The sequence below is a fragment of the Telopea speciosissima genome, chromosome 2 (assembly GCF_018873765.1).
Source record: "Telopea speciosissima isolate NSW1024214 ecotype Mountain lineage chromosome 2, Tspe_v1, whole genome shotgun sequence".
Taxonomy (NCBI): Eukaryota; Viridiplantae; Streptophyta; class Magnoliopsida; order Proteales; family Proteaceae; genus Telopea; species Telopea speciosissima.
This window is the reverse complement of record NC_057917.1, coordinates 66316604-66331238: the sequence shown is the minus strand read 5'-3', so window position 1 is coordinate 66331238 and position 14635 is coordinate 66316604. Positions and strand designations below refer to the sequence as shown.

At 38.6% G+C, this 14635-nt stretch overlaps 2 protein-coding genes across 3 annotated transcripts; both read right to left on the bottom strand.

The window, feature by feature from the left end:
• Positions 1–281: 281 nt before the first annotated feature.
• On the bottom strand, positions 282–5008 carry LOC122649478 (aspartate aminotransferase, mitochondrial-like). The gene is made up of 10 exons (XM_043842654.1): positions 4753–5008; positions 4529–4614; positions 2864–3070; positions 2523–2628; positions 2317–2421; positions 2055–2227; positions 1259–1418; positions 1083–1178; positions 847–941; positions 282–765 (listed from the first exon to the last, which is right to left on the bottom strand). The coding sequence occupies exons 1-10, from the start codon at positions 4924–4926 to the stop codon at positions 687–689; spliced, it is 1281 nt and encodes a 426-aa protein (XP_043698589.1). The 5' UTR covers positions 4927–5008; the 3' UTR covers positions 282–686.
• Positions 5009–11129: 6121 nt separating this feature from the next.
• On the bottom strand, positions 11130–11977 carry LOC122652042 (enoyl-CoA delta isomerase 2, peroxisomal-like). Of its 2 annotated transcripts, XM_043845681.1 has the most exons (2): positions 11444–11977; positions 11130–11410 (listed from the first exon to the last, which is right to left on the bottom strand). In XM_043845681.1, exons 1-2 carry the CDS (start codon positions 11927–11929, stop codon positions 11213–11215), a joined length of 684 nt encoding a protein of 227 aa, XP_043701616.1. In that variant the 5' UTR covers positions 11930–11977; the 3' UTR covers positions 11130–11212. The 2 variants fall into 2 exon arrangements, with proteins under 2 accessions (XP_043701616.1, XP_043701615.1); XM_043845680.1 differs by having other exon boundaries at positions 11130–11977.
• Positions 11978–14635: the final 2658 nt, after the last annotated feature.

The window sequence follows — 14635 nt, the reverse complement described above, 5'->3', positions numbered from 1 at the left end:
GATACCACATGACATGTTATTAAGACCCTGGACCTGTATTCCTTTTCATAATTCTTTGGAGAGAAAATGGTAACCTCTCAATCTCACATTCTCCGAGTCCAATCACACCTTAGGGAAAAAAAATCAAACGAAACCGCCCTTACAGTGTTCAGCAGAGTTGTCAATGCCCTCTCTCTCTCTCTCTCTCTCTCTCTCTCTCTCTCACACACACACACACAGAAAAATATGGATAACAAAACAATGACTTGAATATAAACAATGGCAACACACAAGGGAATATCTGCAACCAAATTATCCCACCTCTGTTATTTGAATATAATTAATAATCTTTCAGTTGCTTTGATACAAAATCCTTCGCCACTTTTTCACTTATTTGGAAGGCAGAAATAAGACCAAAAACCCTGGGGAGGGGGAGGGGGGGGAATCATCCCAACCAAGTGATGAATTAAATAGATGCCCATCCTTCTACAATTCATATGACACAAGTTGAATAACTATAAAACCAAAATTTATTAAGCCTCTTATCAAAAAAATCAGAAGTGCTCAGGAACTAAAACCCCATGTTATTTCCCATCTCAAATGGGGAAAAGAAAAACTCACCACCAAAATATACTCCTCTGGAAGATATCCTACGGTCCTACTTCTAGATACCAGCACTTCAATTGATAAGTTTTAACATATTGGTTTTACTTCGAGCCTGATTTCGTGACCTCATGGATGGCATTTGCCAAGTATCCTACATTGCCTGTAGTAACACCCGCCATACTGTAAAAAGTTGAAAACATGTTAGTAGGATGTAGACCATGGGAGACCAATAGGATTTAGCAGCTTCATGATATAATTTACCTGATACGACCATTACGAGTCATGTAGATGTGGAACTCATTTGTCAAGCGATCCACCTGTTCGGGCGTTAGGCCACTGTAGCAAAACATCCCAATCTGTGCGAGGCCAATAAGAACACAATTATCAAGACACTGAAAATCAAACTATCATTTGAGAAAAAAAAAAGAAAAAAGCAAGGCATTAAGACTAGGAAATGTAGGCAATAAAACAAATTAACTATGGAAACATATATGTACCTGCTTAGTTACATGCTCCCAAGATAGAGGTGAACCCAGCTTCTCAAGGTTTTCCCTTAGTGTAGTTCGCATTCCAATGATGCGATCAGCCATGACCTGGGAGGGTGTCAGTATAAACAGCTCAGCAGTTTAAAACAAATTAGATTGAATTGGGAAGACCGGAGATGATTAGTTACCTTCACTTCTTTCAGCCACAAGTTCTTTAGGTCTGGGTCACCTAATATGGTTGAAACTATGAGAGCCCCATGAACGGGTGGATTGCTGTACATGGGTCTGGCGATTAGTTGCAACTGGCTCTTCACAGCCACTGCTTGCTTTTCATCTTCGCAAACCACACTGTAAGTGAGGAAGGAAATAATAAGTAAAAGAGCATGGGAAAGGCCATTGATCGCACAAGAATCTCTTGATGACAGCAAGTATCAAAGAAAAAGAAGAAATGCAAACAGAAAGGATATGAGGAAACAGGTTTATCCTTCCTTTTATGACTAAAATCATATCCTCTACTATAGAGGATTCAAATCCCCAAGATACCAAAAAAAAATTAAATAAATAAATAAAAGGGAGGTTCTATCTTTAAAAAAGAGAATCCCAGTGCACAAGGCTCCCACTACTGTAGGGTCTGGGAGGGGCAAATAAAATAAAATAAAATCAATGCAACCCCCGGTGTTCCAGTTACTTCATCCAGCTATGCAATGGTTTGAGTACAATGCATACTTTAATACATGACTAGTAACATATAGTTGATTAAAACATGCCTCAAAGCATAACGATCTTTCTTTTATGCCTCCCCCCCCCCCCCTCAGTAAGAAATAACTTGTGTAGGATAACTGGTCGGTACAAAAGACAAAAGCAAGAAAAACAACACTGTGAATAAATCAACATAACCAAAAAACAAGCAAATCTGTGAACCTCCTAAAGGATATGTAGAAACAAAACTTTCTGCATATGGATAAGCAATTATTTATTATTTACCTGAGGCATCCAACCCTCTGGCCATATAGCCCCATATTTTTAGCATATGACTGGGCACATCCAATAGAATGACCGTCCTCAAGGAAAATCCTGATAGCCTTTGCATCCCTCTCAGGATCACCACTCGCAAAACCTTGATATGCCATGTCAAAGAAGGGGAAATGACCTTTTACCTGGAATTTGGAAGCATATTTTAGTTGGAAATTCTATTATAATAACAGACAAGGTTTAAGGAAAAGGTAAATCCAATGAAATGGCCCACCTTGAACTGATAAGAGATCTCTTTCCATTGCTCCTCTGTAGGATCCACTCCAGTAGGATTATGAGCACAAGCATGAAGCAGAAAGAATGAACCATTTGGAGCATTCTACAAAGAGTTTTAAATAACTTTTAGCAATGTAGAACTGATTGATAAAACAAGAGAAGAAAAAACAGCCAGGTTTGGCAATACAGACAAGTCCTTTATACCTTAATATCATCCATAAGAGAGGCAAAGTCTAAGCCCCTTGTTTCTGGATGATAGTAGTGGAAAGTTCTCTGAGGGACTTGGGCATCTCTCCAGATGTTGTGATGGCTGCAGCAGAACTCTATAGCATTAGAATATGAACAAATGAACAAGAGACAACGAAATTTAAACAGTACAGCATCTGGATTTTTTTCAGTTCAAACATTCAGTCTAATCAGCCTGGGTATGATTTTGTCTACTTACTAGGCTGACAACCACCGTATGTTTATTTATGCCTACAGAAAATTCTAAGATGCACTTCTCTATGTGCTGAAATAAAGATCCACATGGTAAACACACTCACTTCGCCCATGTTGGCACAGGTATATAAATTTGGGAATCGGGCTTAAAACGTTTTTGAAAGTCTGCAAAAAGTCGGCAAGCTCCAGTTCCAGAGAGAGCTTGTACTGCAGCAATCCTTTTCTCTTTTAGTAAATCAGTATTCTCTCCATAGGCTAGCTTCAGTGTTTCCTCCACCATTTTCATGCTTCCTCCCATTGGAAGATACTCCCTAGACAAACAGCCAAACATTTAAGAATAACTCAGATCAAGCATATCAGTTTAAGACTTTACCGAAAAGAAAAAAAAAACATATCAGTTTAAGACAATAGACCAAGCATAGCAATTATCCAAGTGAAAATATTGTCCTGTAAACAGAATCGGCAACTGAAACCCCGGTTCCAGCCAAAACATAATTACTGAGGTGAATAGAAAAGAGAGACTCCTCCAAGTTATAGTTTCATTTTCACAAAATGTCACTTTTATAAAACCAATACGCTCTATTTCATTTGGAGTCACCTTTTAATTTCTCAAAGAAATTTATATCACTATTTCCCTTCTTACAGTGTGCAACGAAAATGGGGCATTTTATTGATTAAAGCAAATCGGGTTGAATGGAGGGGTTGTCAACATACAAGATTGAGCATCAAAATTTAGCCTGATTATTGAATCCTTACTCAATTAAACCTTTATATGAAAAGGAAAATCCTGTTGACAAGTAGGCTATACATCATTTTTATTCTCACCAAAACTCATATTAGTTGCAATTTAAAACAGCAAAATAAGAGTAAAAATTTCAAGGTACTGGGAAAGCCATATCATGATATCAACTTGGAGGGTTATGCCAAAAGGAATAAGAAAGGCTCTCCAGAAACATAAATTACAAGCCAAACAATTACCAAGATGCCGAGGAAGAAAAAAACAAAGAAAGGAAAGGTACAAAAAACTAAGAAAACCGAAAAGCTGCATTTTATTGATTAAAGCAAATCGGGTTGAATGGAGGGGTTGTCAACATACAAGATTGAGCATCAAAATTTAGCCTGATTATTGAATCCTTACTCAATTAAACCTTTATATGAAAAGGAAAATCCTGTTGACAAGTAGGCTATACATCATTTTTATTTTCACCAAAACTCATATTAGTTGCAATATAAAACAGCAAAATAAGAGTAAAAATTTCAAGGTACTGGGAAAGCCATATCATGATATCAACTTGGAGGGTTATGCCAAAAGGAATAAGTAAAGGCTCTCCAGAAACATAAATTACAAGCCAAACAATTACCAAGATGCCGAGGAAGAAAAAAACAAAGAAAGGAAAGGTACAAAAAAAAATAAGAAAACCGAAAAGCTTATCCTGATTCCTGACAGATCACCCCCTCCCCCCCAAAAAAAATTAAAAAAAAAAAGTAAAAGAGAAGTGTCATTATCAAGAATACCAAGATGCCTAAAGCGTCTCAAATAATTTGGACAAAGTGGTGGGGGAAAAGGAAGGAATTGATGTCGCAAAGACACTTAACAGCAAAAGTGGTGTAAAAAACATCCATCCATTCATGCATATATCTGTAATTCCACACACATACAAGTTGTTCGAATTAGAAGAAAACAGAGACTGCAAATGGAACAGTAAATATTCTCCAAATCAATACTTAAAAAGACAGTAATCAACTAAAAATATGTACAAACGACTTACATATTTTGATTTCCAGAAATCCTCCGTTCTGCTTCTCTAACGCATTGTAGAACAACAGGTTTTCCATTATCGTCACGATAAGCTCCCTAAAACCGTTAAAGAAAAACACTTAAAACAATACAAACAGATCAAACTTAAAATTTACCAAAAAAAAGATCAAACTTAAAAAGAAAATAAACAAAATCATCCAAAAAGAAAATGAATCTTTCAATGGTAAAACTTACAACTCCAACATTGACTTTATCAGGACTTGGATCAGCAAGAAAAGCTTCGGTAACACCGAGAATCGGATCTTTCATAGCCGGCTCAACGTGTGTCCACCATGAAGACATAGATCGAAGTCCAAAACCCGAATTCCTTGTGAGAATTCCCCTGCAAATCGCGGTCCTCGACGCCATGATAGCTTCGTTTAAGCTCCGCAAACAGTATAGGAAGGAGGAACCAGGCGCTCAAATAGATTAAGCGGAGAGATCGAAGCAAGCCCTACAAAACATTCGAGCCTTCGAGGAGTAGAGAGCAATGTCTGAAACTCTGAATACTTATAACGACCTGGAGCAACATTAGCGCATACTTGTAAGAGATGATCCTATGCTACACATTCACAAGAGATACTGTCCCTGATGATGAAACATTAGATTGGATTGGTGGTGGCTCATGCACAATTATTCCCATCGAACTGTAATCAAATTAGTTCAATACTTTCATAAAAAAATGCTTCACATACAGCTGTCACACTATAACATTTAAGTGGATCATTTTTTTACTTTGATTTTGCTTCTTCGAGCGGAAGCGGAACCTTTTTTATCTCTATTTTATTCTACCTTTTTTCTGCTTTTATCGTCTGAAGACTCCAAGAAGCTCAGCGTGAGATCATGCTTTCTATACATGGCCCACAAGGTTTGGCCATTTGACTCCAATCAGATTTTGAAGCGAGGAATGAAGCAGGAATGAAGCAGGTGTGACGCAGGAAATCGTCGTCTCCAGTTTCAAACTTCAAAAAACGGAATCGGCAACTGGGACCGGCCTCTGCGGCTTTCGATCGTTCGTAATCTCGGGATCGGATCCATGGATTCGTCCGGATTGGATCGGTTGGATCATTTCCCATTCCATTGCTTTCGTTTCGTTTCCTTTCATGTAAATTGTAATTTCAATTAGTCCATTCCTCTAATAAAAAAAAATACAATTAGTCCATAGCAGTTTTTTTTTTTATCATTCCTTCATATAATTCATATTAGTCTTAAAATCTCATCATATGATCATGTATGTATATATCATTTAAATATTCTAATACATATAATAGAATTCATTTCTTTTAAACATAAATCATGATGCAATGAAATATGTTTATTCATAAAGTACGGTAAAACTCAATGATATGACAATACTCCATTCACCTTGTTATATTTCTCTAAGATCTGCGATGCCCGAAATCAAGAGTAGATCATAGACGTCATCCTCGGAGTTACGATGCTTAGAACCAGGAGTAGACATTGTATGTTCTAAGATAACCCTTCTCGGGGTTATGATGCCCAGAATCAGGAGTAGATTATCCCTTAATATACCGATGAGATTAGTCCCTCCCAGTGTTACGATGCCTGGAATCAGGGGTAGACTGTCCATTGTTCATTGATATGACGGTCCACCCCAGGATTATGATACTTGGAATCCAGAGTAGACCCTACGTTCATGGTAGTTATGATGACCTCACTTTCTACGTATGAATGGTAGTTCACAATGATGACCAGACCAAATTAAGTAAATGAATTGCTTTAAGAATTAAAAGGTGTACGCTATTTTCATTGAGCATGTCTTTAGTATTATTTTCAATTGTCCTGCATGATTATATATCTATGATCAAGTGTATATTATGTTCAGATTCTATCATCCATGTTTCTTGCATCATGATATGACTATATTCTTCTCACGAGCTAGTTGAGCTCACCCTTCTACATTTTAAAGTTATAGAGCAGGTTCTTGTGGAGTGTTACTGTACATATTGCATTAAGAAGGTCAGGGGAAAGTACATGATACTTCCCGAGTAGTGGATATTTAATTTAGATGGCGCTTAGTTATTTTCTTCTTTTCATGGTTAGAGACATTTAGTGAATTTTAATGTGATGGTAGATGGTCAGTAACATTGATGTAATTTGAAGGATAGAATGGGATGTAATACTTTATGATGATACAAGTTGTATGATGGCTTAAGAACGAGGTTTTGAGACTATGGTTATGTGAATGAGGTTTTCTTAGATTTCAGTCATTGACAGAATTACTTAGAATAATTAGCTTCCGTTGTGCATTGATGTGATACATGGTTTAGTTTCAGTTGCAATTCTATTATATCTGAATGATTAATTATCCGTTGCGTATGATGTAAATGTAAGTGAGGTAAAAGACCAACCATTATCACATGATGGCCCGCAAGAGCCAACACCCATATCTCACTTAGATTTGGGGGCATCACAATTCGATCTGGTACGCGTGTAAGGGTTGGATTTGGCTTACTATATGTGTCTATTTTAATTTTAGATTAAATGTATAACACTTCTACCTTTTTTTATGTTTTATTATTTTTTGATCTATACTTGTCTGATTCTAGGATCAATCCAGCGAAACCCAATTTTTTATCACTTTTGATCGACTCGGAACGGTATCGACCTTAACCAATCTTGAGATTATGAACTATGTTTCAATCTCGATTCAATCGGAATTAGATCAGAACCAAATTGGAGCTGGAATTAGTTGGTTCTAATTAATTATGATCTCGATTGGAATCGACTAGATTTGATTCTAATTCCTCGAATCATGTCCAATGAGAACTTTCGTTGCTCATTGGCACCCAAACATGCGTGTTGTGCTACTTGCTTAAATGTATGTTATTCCATTTTTTTTTGGACAAAGTATGTTATACCATTCATTTAAAAAGAAAAACATAATTTTTAAAAACTAGTAAACTTGCACATGCAAATGCATTTGTGGTCTTATGAGAGAGGAATCGATGACTATTGATTGTTTAAATAAAAATTGCTACAAGCTAGCAAGGGTAGAAAAACAAGTACCATCTGTGTGAGGATCTGGGGATAGCCAAACCTAGACTCTTATTGACCGACAAGACTGATTGCCCAAACCGGTCCATGCCAGAATTGAATGAAGAATATGGTGTAGGCCGAGATGCTGGAAGCAATAGTTTACAAGCAAATATATTAACTACATAAAGAAAATGCAAATTGTTCCACATTCTCTCTTGCCATAAAGTTTCACCTCTCCATCTTAGCTAGTCTTACTAAGATCGAAATTAACTAAACCAAATTGTTATCACATAGCTTAAGACTAATTGTTCAAAGTTATTACAACTCTTTGAAATTTCATGTAACCAACTAAAGAATCATCTTTTTTTGGAATATTCGCATGAGAAGAACAAATGCCAAACAATCTCTTTTTTCCTTCTTACAAAAAACATAAGAATCATCGTTTTTTTCCCTATTTCATAAGCTTAATTAGATTTTAACGACACACTATTTAACAACACCCTTCTAAAAAAATTAAAAAAATTTGAATTTAGGCCTTTAGCTTCCAAAAGAATTTAAATAATCTAGTCAAAAGATAGCTAATCCCCACTCTTGGTACAATTTAGTCATGACTGAGAAAGGCAACTACTATCGGTTGGCATGGGGCTCCTCTGTAACGTAACACAGCGTGTAGCACACATTCAACAGTCTGCAGTGCATGGGCATGCAGCCCAACAACCCACCTGTGTGTTGGGCTACGTGCCCATGCGCTGTATACCATCGAGTGGTGAGCTACATGCTGTGTCGCGCTATTAAGAACCCGAATCCTATCCTCTGAGAGATTAGGAAAGTGGCACACAAAAACACAGGCCCATTTATCAACATATGGTAGACATAATTTAAAGGAAATAAATTGCGTAAAAGAGGTAGGTGCCAATCATTATTAACTATGATTCGCTGACTTTATTAAATGAATCATTAAAATGGCCCATGGGTGATAAACAAAAACCATCCGAGTAAATGAAATGAATAAACTGACATAAGAATATAAAATAGGAGCTCCCAACATACACGAATAGAAAACTCTTGAAGCAATGCTTGTTTGTCCAACCTACATTTTTGCTGTTTCTGTGCTGAGAAACAATAGAAATATTTTTTCCGTTTCTGTGCTGAGAAACAGTTTTTGGGATGTTTGATAAATCTGTTCTAGACACGGTTGCAACACCTAGAAAGAAGTTGTGTTCATAGTGATTGGAGAAAAGTAGAAAGTTCATCCGATGGAATTCTAGGTGGAAGCATTGGTTAATTTGATGAAAGATGAGTTATCGATGTGGACATCACCGATAGTGTTAGATTGGTGGTGGTATTGCAAAGAAAATTGAGCTCCAAAGTTGCAGGAGATATAGAAACCAACATGAGGAGAAAGAGAAGAAAAGAAACCATTTGTTGTAACAAGATTTGGGGTTTAATTGCCTTCCTCGATCACTGAACCTGATGTCAAAGAACCGGGGAAATAACAATTTGCCCAAGAAATGACTTTTAATTTTCAAATCTTAAGTAGGGTTTTTAGTACCGTCGATCTTTCTCTGAGGCTTATTTGGGTCATTAGGATATAAATGGTGGAAAAAGAGCTTACATCACTCACAGAAAAAGGTCTCTACCCCATGCCTATGCATGTTCTTTCACCTGTAATTTTGTTTGTAGATTTTTGAGTAGCGAAGAGATTAAGGGTTTTAAGAAGTTTACAGTGGAAAGAAGACTGGCGAGTTGCAAGTGATAAGAGAGACGATGGTGCTGGCGATAGGAGACTGACGAGCTGCGGTGAAAAGAAGACCGACGAATTACAGGCCGACGAAGACCAACAAGTTGCAATAGAGCAACCCTAGATTGAAGACTAGCAAGTTGCAAGCGGTAAATGAGTTGATCAAACTGGAACGATTATTCCCTCCCCCCCCCCCCCCCACACCCACCCACCCACCCACCTTATTTTATCAGGCACAATTTCTTTCGAACTTGTTTCAAAAAACAAAAAACAAGTCATACTTTTTTTTGGGTGAATAAAACAAGTCATACTTGTTTCTTCAAATCTGTTACCTAACCCATAAAATTTAATTTTTGTTTCAAGAAACAATAGAAACCCAACACATTTATCAAACACTTTTTGGGGTATTTTTCCTTTTCTTAGAACAGAAAAACACAAAAGCACGTTTCTTGAAGTGTTATTAAACAGACTCTACAAATCTCCACGTTATAACTTTGAAGGGAAAAGTATTTCTCAACTGCCAGCAAAGGCTATGCCAAGAGCTCCTTTGTCCATCTCTCTCTTCTTGACATTCCGTCTCCTCCTATCCTCTATTGAAGAATCTTAACTCGCCTTACTGATTGGTGGGTTCTCCATACCACTAGCTTAGAAACCCTCTCCCTAACTTGAAACAATGGAAGATTGAATTCTTGAATGGCAAATCCATTGGGAAGGCATTGGTATAGTTACTAAACTTCAGGCCACTAGAGACATTTTTTTATAGAGAGAAATATGTACAATCTCCAGCTAGAAGATGGAATGGACTTCGCAAATAGGGGAACTGGCATCTCATCTGGAAGGTGATTCAAAACCAGGGTACTTATTAACATATTATAATTCACTTTAGAAGCTTCCAAGCTCATCAATTTTGCAAAGGCAAATGCAGTAGATCTAACCCTCCTCCAGCCGTGGCGGGAGTTGGAGGGTCCAGCCTAGCACCAGGTGTCAAGAAAATCAATCTTTAAGGCAATTGGTAAGCCTTTGCATCCGTGAAAGATGAGAGCTATCCGAATGGCTCCAATGTGAAGTTGCGTATAGTCAAGAGTGGACTCCAGCAAAAACAAGGGGGGGTATGGTCATTTCATAGGGCCCACTTGGATCCCACCTGTGAAATGATCGACACCCCCTTTTTTGCTGGGCTGGACCCTCTAGCTCCAGCCACAGGTATTAAAATCCTCTACAGTATTGGTGGGGGTAGCGGTGTACATCCAGCGGCACAATAGAGGCCATATGTGTCATATGTGCCACCTAACCTCTGCTGTGCCGTCGAATGTGCACTCCCGCCCCGCCACCCGCCAATACTGCAGAGGATCCGTGGCTGGGCCACGGAGGGAGGAGAGCGAAATTGAAATGCAGTGGCATATCAAATTGGCTAGTGAATTATGGGAGGGTTAAAAAAAAATTCTGGCAATGGACATTGGTGTTTCCGGGAGATGTTTAGCAAATGGTTGTGAAAACAATTGCAGGGAAATAAATCATCTGCAGTGCCTCAATCTTGTCGGTGCCTTGAAGTTTGAGCCTGAGAGCAGGACACCTTCAAGGCACCGCAAGAGGGAATTACAGAGGATTTCATTATCACAAATTGCCAAAGCAAACTGTCCACCATGATGGCGCAGTTTGGCTCGATCCAATCACCGCCTCACTTTGCTCCCAGTTGACACAAAGAGACAAAACAGTAATCTATAAACTGTAATCACAAGTCCCACAATCTCCGCTCACCACCGCAGAGATTCACCGGGAAAATTAGAAACAGTAACCTTTCTTATGGTTCAGAGAAGAGATTTAAGTTCACTGAAACCAAACGCAGAATTACGATCAGATAAATGATAAATGAATGCGAAATTATTATTTCATTCTACCTCATGAGGGTATATTTCAAAGCTTCGAGGGTGCTTTGACCTTATCCATCAACCCTAACACCTCACACAACTCCGGAAACGAAGCCTTCCTTATATCGGCATAAATCTCCCCATCCCACTTCCTACCAATCAACTGCTCTGCCAGGCGCATCGCAGCCTCCACCGTCTCCTCCGCGCTATCATGCGCCGAATCGATCATCCCCATCTTCACCGCCTCGTCCGCCTTCACCTTCGCCGCTTTCAACACCACGTTTCGCCGAGCGATCGGCGAAGAGATCTTCGACCTCATCAACGTCATGAAGTACTCAGGGAAGGGGAGTCCAATATCGAGCTCGCTCATGTAGAGCACTCCTTTATCTCTCCTCATCAACACATAGTCGTGGCTCAGCGCCAGCATGAGCCCTGCGGCGGCGGCGTGGCCGGACACGGCGGCTATGGTTGGCATCGGAAGAGAGATCAGGTCGGCGATAAGAGGTTTAAAGAGATTGACCATGTGTCCGAGGCGTTGGCGGGAGGAGGATTCGCCAACGGCCTGAGCCCAAGCCAGATCGAAGCCGTTGGAGAAGAACCTGCCCTCGCCTTTGGTAACCAGTGCGGTGCCGCGGGTTGATTCGGCGCGGACTTGGCGGAGAGCCGAACGGATCTGATCGATGAGTTTGGGATTTAAGCGGTGCTCATCGTCGCCGGTAAGGGTTAGGAAGAAAATGTTGCCGCGCTTCTCTAACGTGCACATCGTCGTCGTTTTTTTGTGCTCCTGCTCGCACACACTTTCGTTTCTGAAAGTAAAAGTGTATCTAATTCAACTGAAAAAGAATACCGAATTCATGTATATTTTGCCTATTTTATTTAATTTTATTTATATAGGGACAAAGATGCTAAACTGACGGATGAGATCAATGAATGACTTGAAAGATACATCAATTATTTTTCCATTTAACCATGGTGCAATTTGCATTATCGACGTTCTAGAGTGACGTGGTCAGCTCTAAGAATTTAGTAAAGAGCAGTAGACAGGTCACAAGTTCTGAAAAGTTGTTCCAGCGTTAATAAAGTATATTCATGAGTCCACTGGTGTAGACCACACTTTCATACAAAAAACTGCTTCTTAAAAAAAAATACAGGTCACTAGATAATGATAAGATCTTTATCGCCTCTAGTTTCCTGTTCGGCCTATTTCCCTAAAACTGCTTCCTAAAAAAATTAGACAGGTCACTAGATAATGATAAGATCTTTATCCCCTCTAGTTTCCTGTTCAGCCTATTTCCCTTTTGCCCCTTAATTCCGTAAGAAGGGTGGGGCACAATATCACCCTACCCTTGCCCGAACACTGTCTAGGGGGTTCACCCCACTTTATTAGAGGCACTAGGGAACTGGGCCGTGCACGAAACTGGAGAAAATAATTTTTCATGATTTTAAGTGGAGCGAACTTTTCAAAAAATTATCTCCTCTAATTCTCTACCCGACCCAGTTTCCCAATCCCTCTAACAAGGGGATGGACCTCATCGGGCAGGTTGTTCAAGCAGAGGTAGGGTGGCCATTGCACCCCCTTGTTAAGGGAATTGGGGAACTGGGCCGGAAAGGGAACTAGCTTTCTCCATGATTTTAATATTGTAAATGAATTAACAATTATATATGTTTTTTAGGAAAAAGATCTCTACTCGGTGCTATTTCAAATGCCCTCTCACGAGACACCATGAAATGATGCTTTTGCCACCTAGGCGTGCTCTCTCATTGGCCCAGACGCTTGTGTAGAGACCATGCGACCAAGTAGAGATCTCTTGCCCATATTTCTTTTACTATTGTTAGCAGCTCCTCTATAAAGAAGGGACTTTTATAGAGTTTCAAAAGACTTTAGCACCTCAATTGAATAACGAACGTAGGGTACAAGTTGGGCACCGAACCACTCTAAATTCTTTGTATTATTTCCCTTATTTGATCCGTTGCTTTGTGATTTTAGTTACATCTTAGCTTCTAATCAATTGGGTCAACTCTTTAAGAAGAAATTTTATTCCGTAATACCCAATTTACCCCGTCTTGAATTGCCTTCTGATCCTACATTAGTCATGTAGAAAACCTAGCACATTTGGTAAATAAAAAAAAAAACAAAGAATTCTCTACAAAGTATTTGGCATCTCCGAGGTGGAAGAATTCTTTTATTACACCCTCGACAAACTCTAACACCAGACCGAAGTTCTTGATTACAATATAGAGATGAGGCGAGGGGGGTTACGGAAAGCTAAATCCTTTTGTCTTTTTTTTTTTTATTTTTTTTTATTTTTTTATTTTTTTATATATATATATATTTTTTTGGGTGAATCTTATTGTAAGGGAAGTGGTGAAATGAGAAGCTATAACTTGATTTTCTTAAAAGTTTTCTTTTTAACTTAGGAGTAAAAAAGATTCTCAAAATAATATGAAAGTGGCATTCTATTTTTTCATTCTTAAACACTTCATTGTCTTACACATTTTTTGAATCAACATGAAAAATTACTGGATTTTATGCTCATTAAAGACATATGCTACACCGAAAGATTAAAAAAAAAATAAAAAATTACAATTTCTTTATTATGCATTGTCAATTTGTCGTGCACAAAATGTCAGATGAAAAGGTCGAAATGACTAAAATCCCCTTATTGGATGAATGATTCTTTTCTCATGCACAAGAAAATGTTTCTATGAGAAAATGTACCGTGCACGCCTAGACATAGAGGGGTTGAAATAATTACCTGACTGCATCCCCAGCCCCACCCCCATGATACCAGCGTGCACTCTTATTGGCCCTGGCACACACACGAATGCAAGGGCCATGCTCCCCAACTGAGAAAGCCTACCATAAAATTTTCCCATATTTCTTTCTCCCTTCCATTTGTAAAAAGGTCACATGACGAAAGGGTGAACTTCACATGAAGGTCAATTTGTGAGACAAAATTGTTGGCCCAAGCAAGTGTGCAACTTCTAGCTGAGATGTATACGCAAGGAATTCTCGAGCTTTTCTTATGGGTTGGGTAAACACCCTCTCTTCTTGTACTGAGAACACTTAGCCTAATAAGAGAAAAAATTAAGATTTCATCGTGTGCCAAGTTAATTTAGTTGTTTGTATAGAAATGAAAATGATATTCCATAACTCAAAACAATATAATAAGAACAAAGATTAACATTTCTATCAACATAATAATTACTCTCCTTCAATATAACAATAACAACAACAACAATTCAGTCTTATTTGCACTAAATGGGGTCAACTACATTGATCCTTACCCTTCAATCAGTTCTATTCGAGGTCATACTTGATTCAAGGCTTAAACTATGCATGACTTTCCTCATCACTTCTCTCAAAATCATTTTATATATGCCTCTAGCCTTGATTCTTTTAACTCTTTCAATCAAAATCAACTCGCTCTTTCATATTGGAGCATCTAAAGGTCTCAGTTGAAATGTC

Coding starts and splice junctions, on each gene's coding strand:
- LOC122649478 (XM_043842654.1), bottom strand. CDS start 4,926: ATGGCGTCGAGGACCGCGATTTGCAGGGGAATTCTCACAAGGAATTCG. Junction 1,419..2,054: donor CAGAGGGTTGGATGCCTCAG/GTAAATAATAAA, acceptor CCTCACTTACAG/TGTGGTTTGCGAAGATGAAA. Junction 942..1,082: donor GGGAGCATGTAACTAAGCAG/GTACATATATGT, acceptor GGCCTCGCACAG/ATTGGGATGTTTTGCTACAG.
- LOC122652042 (XM_043845680.1), bottom strand. CDS start 11,929: ATGTGCACGTTAGAGAAGCGCGGCAACATTTTCTTCCTAACCCTTACC.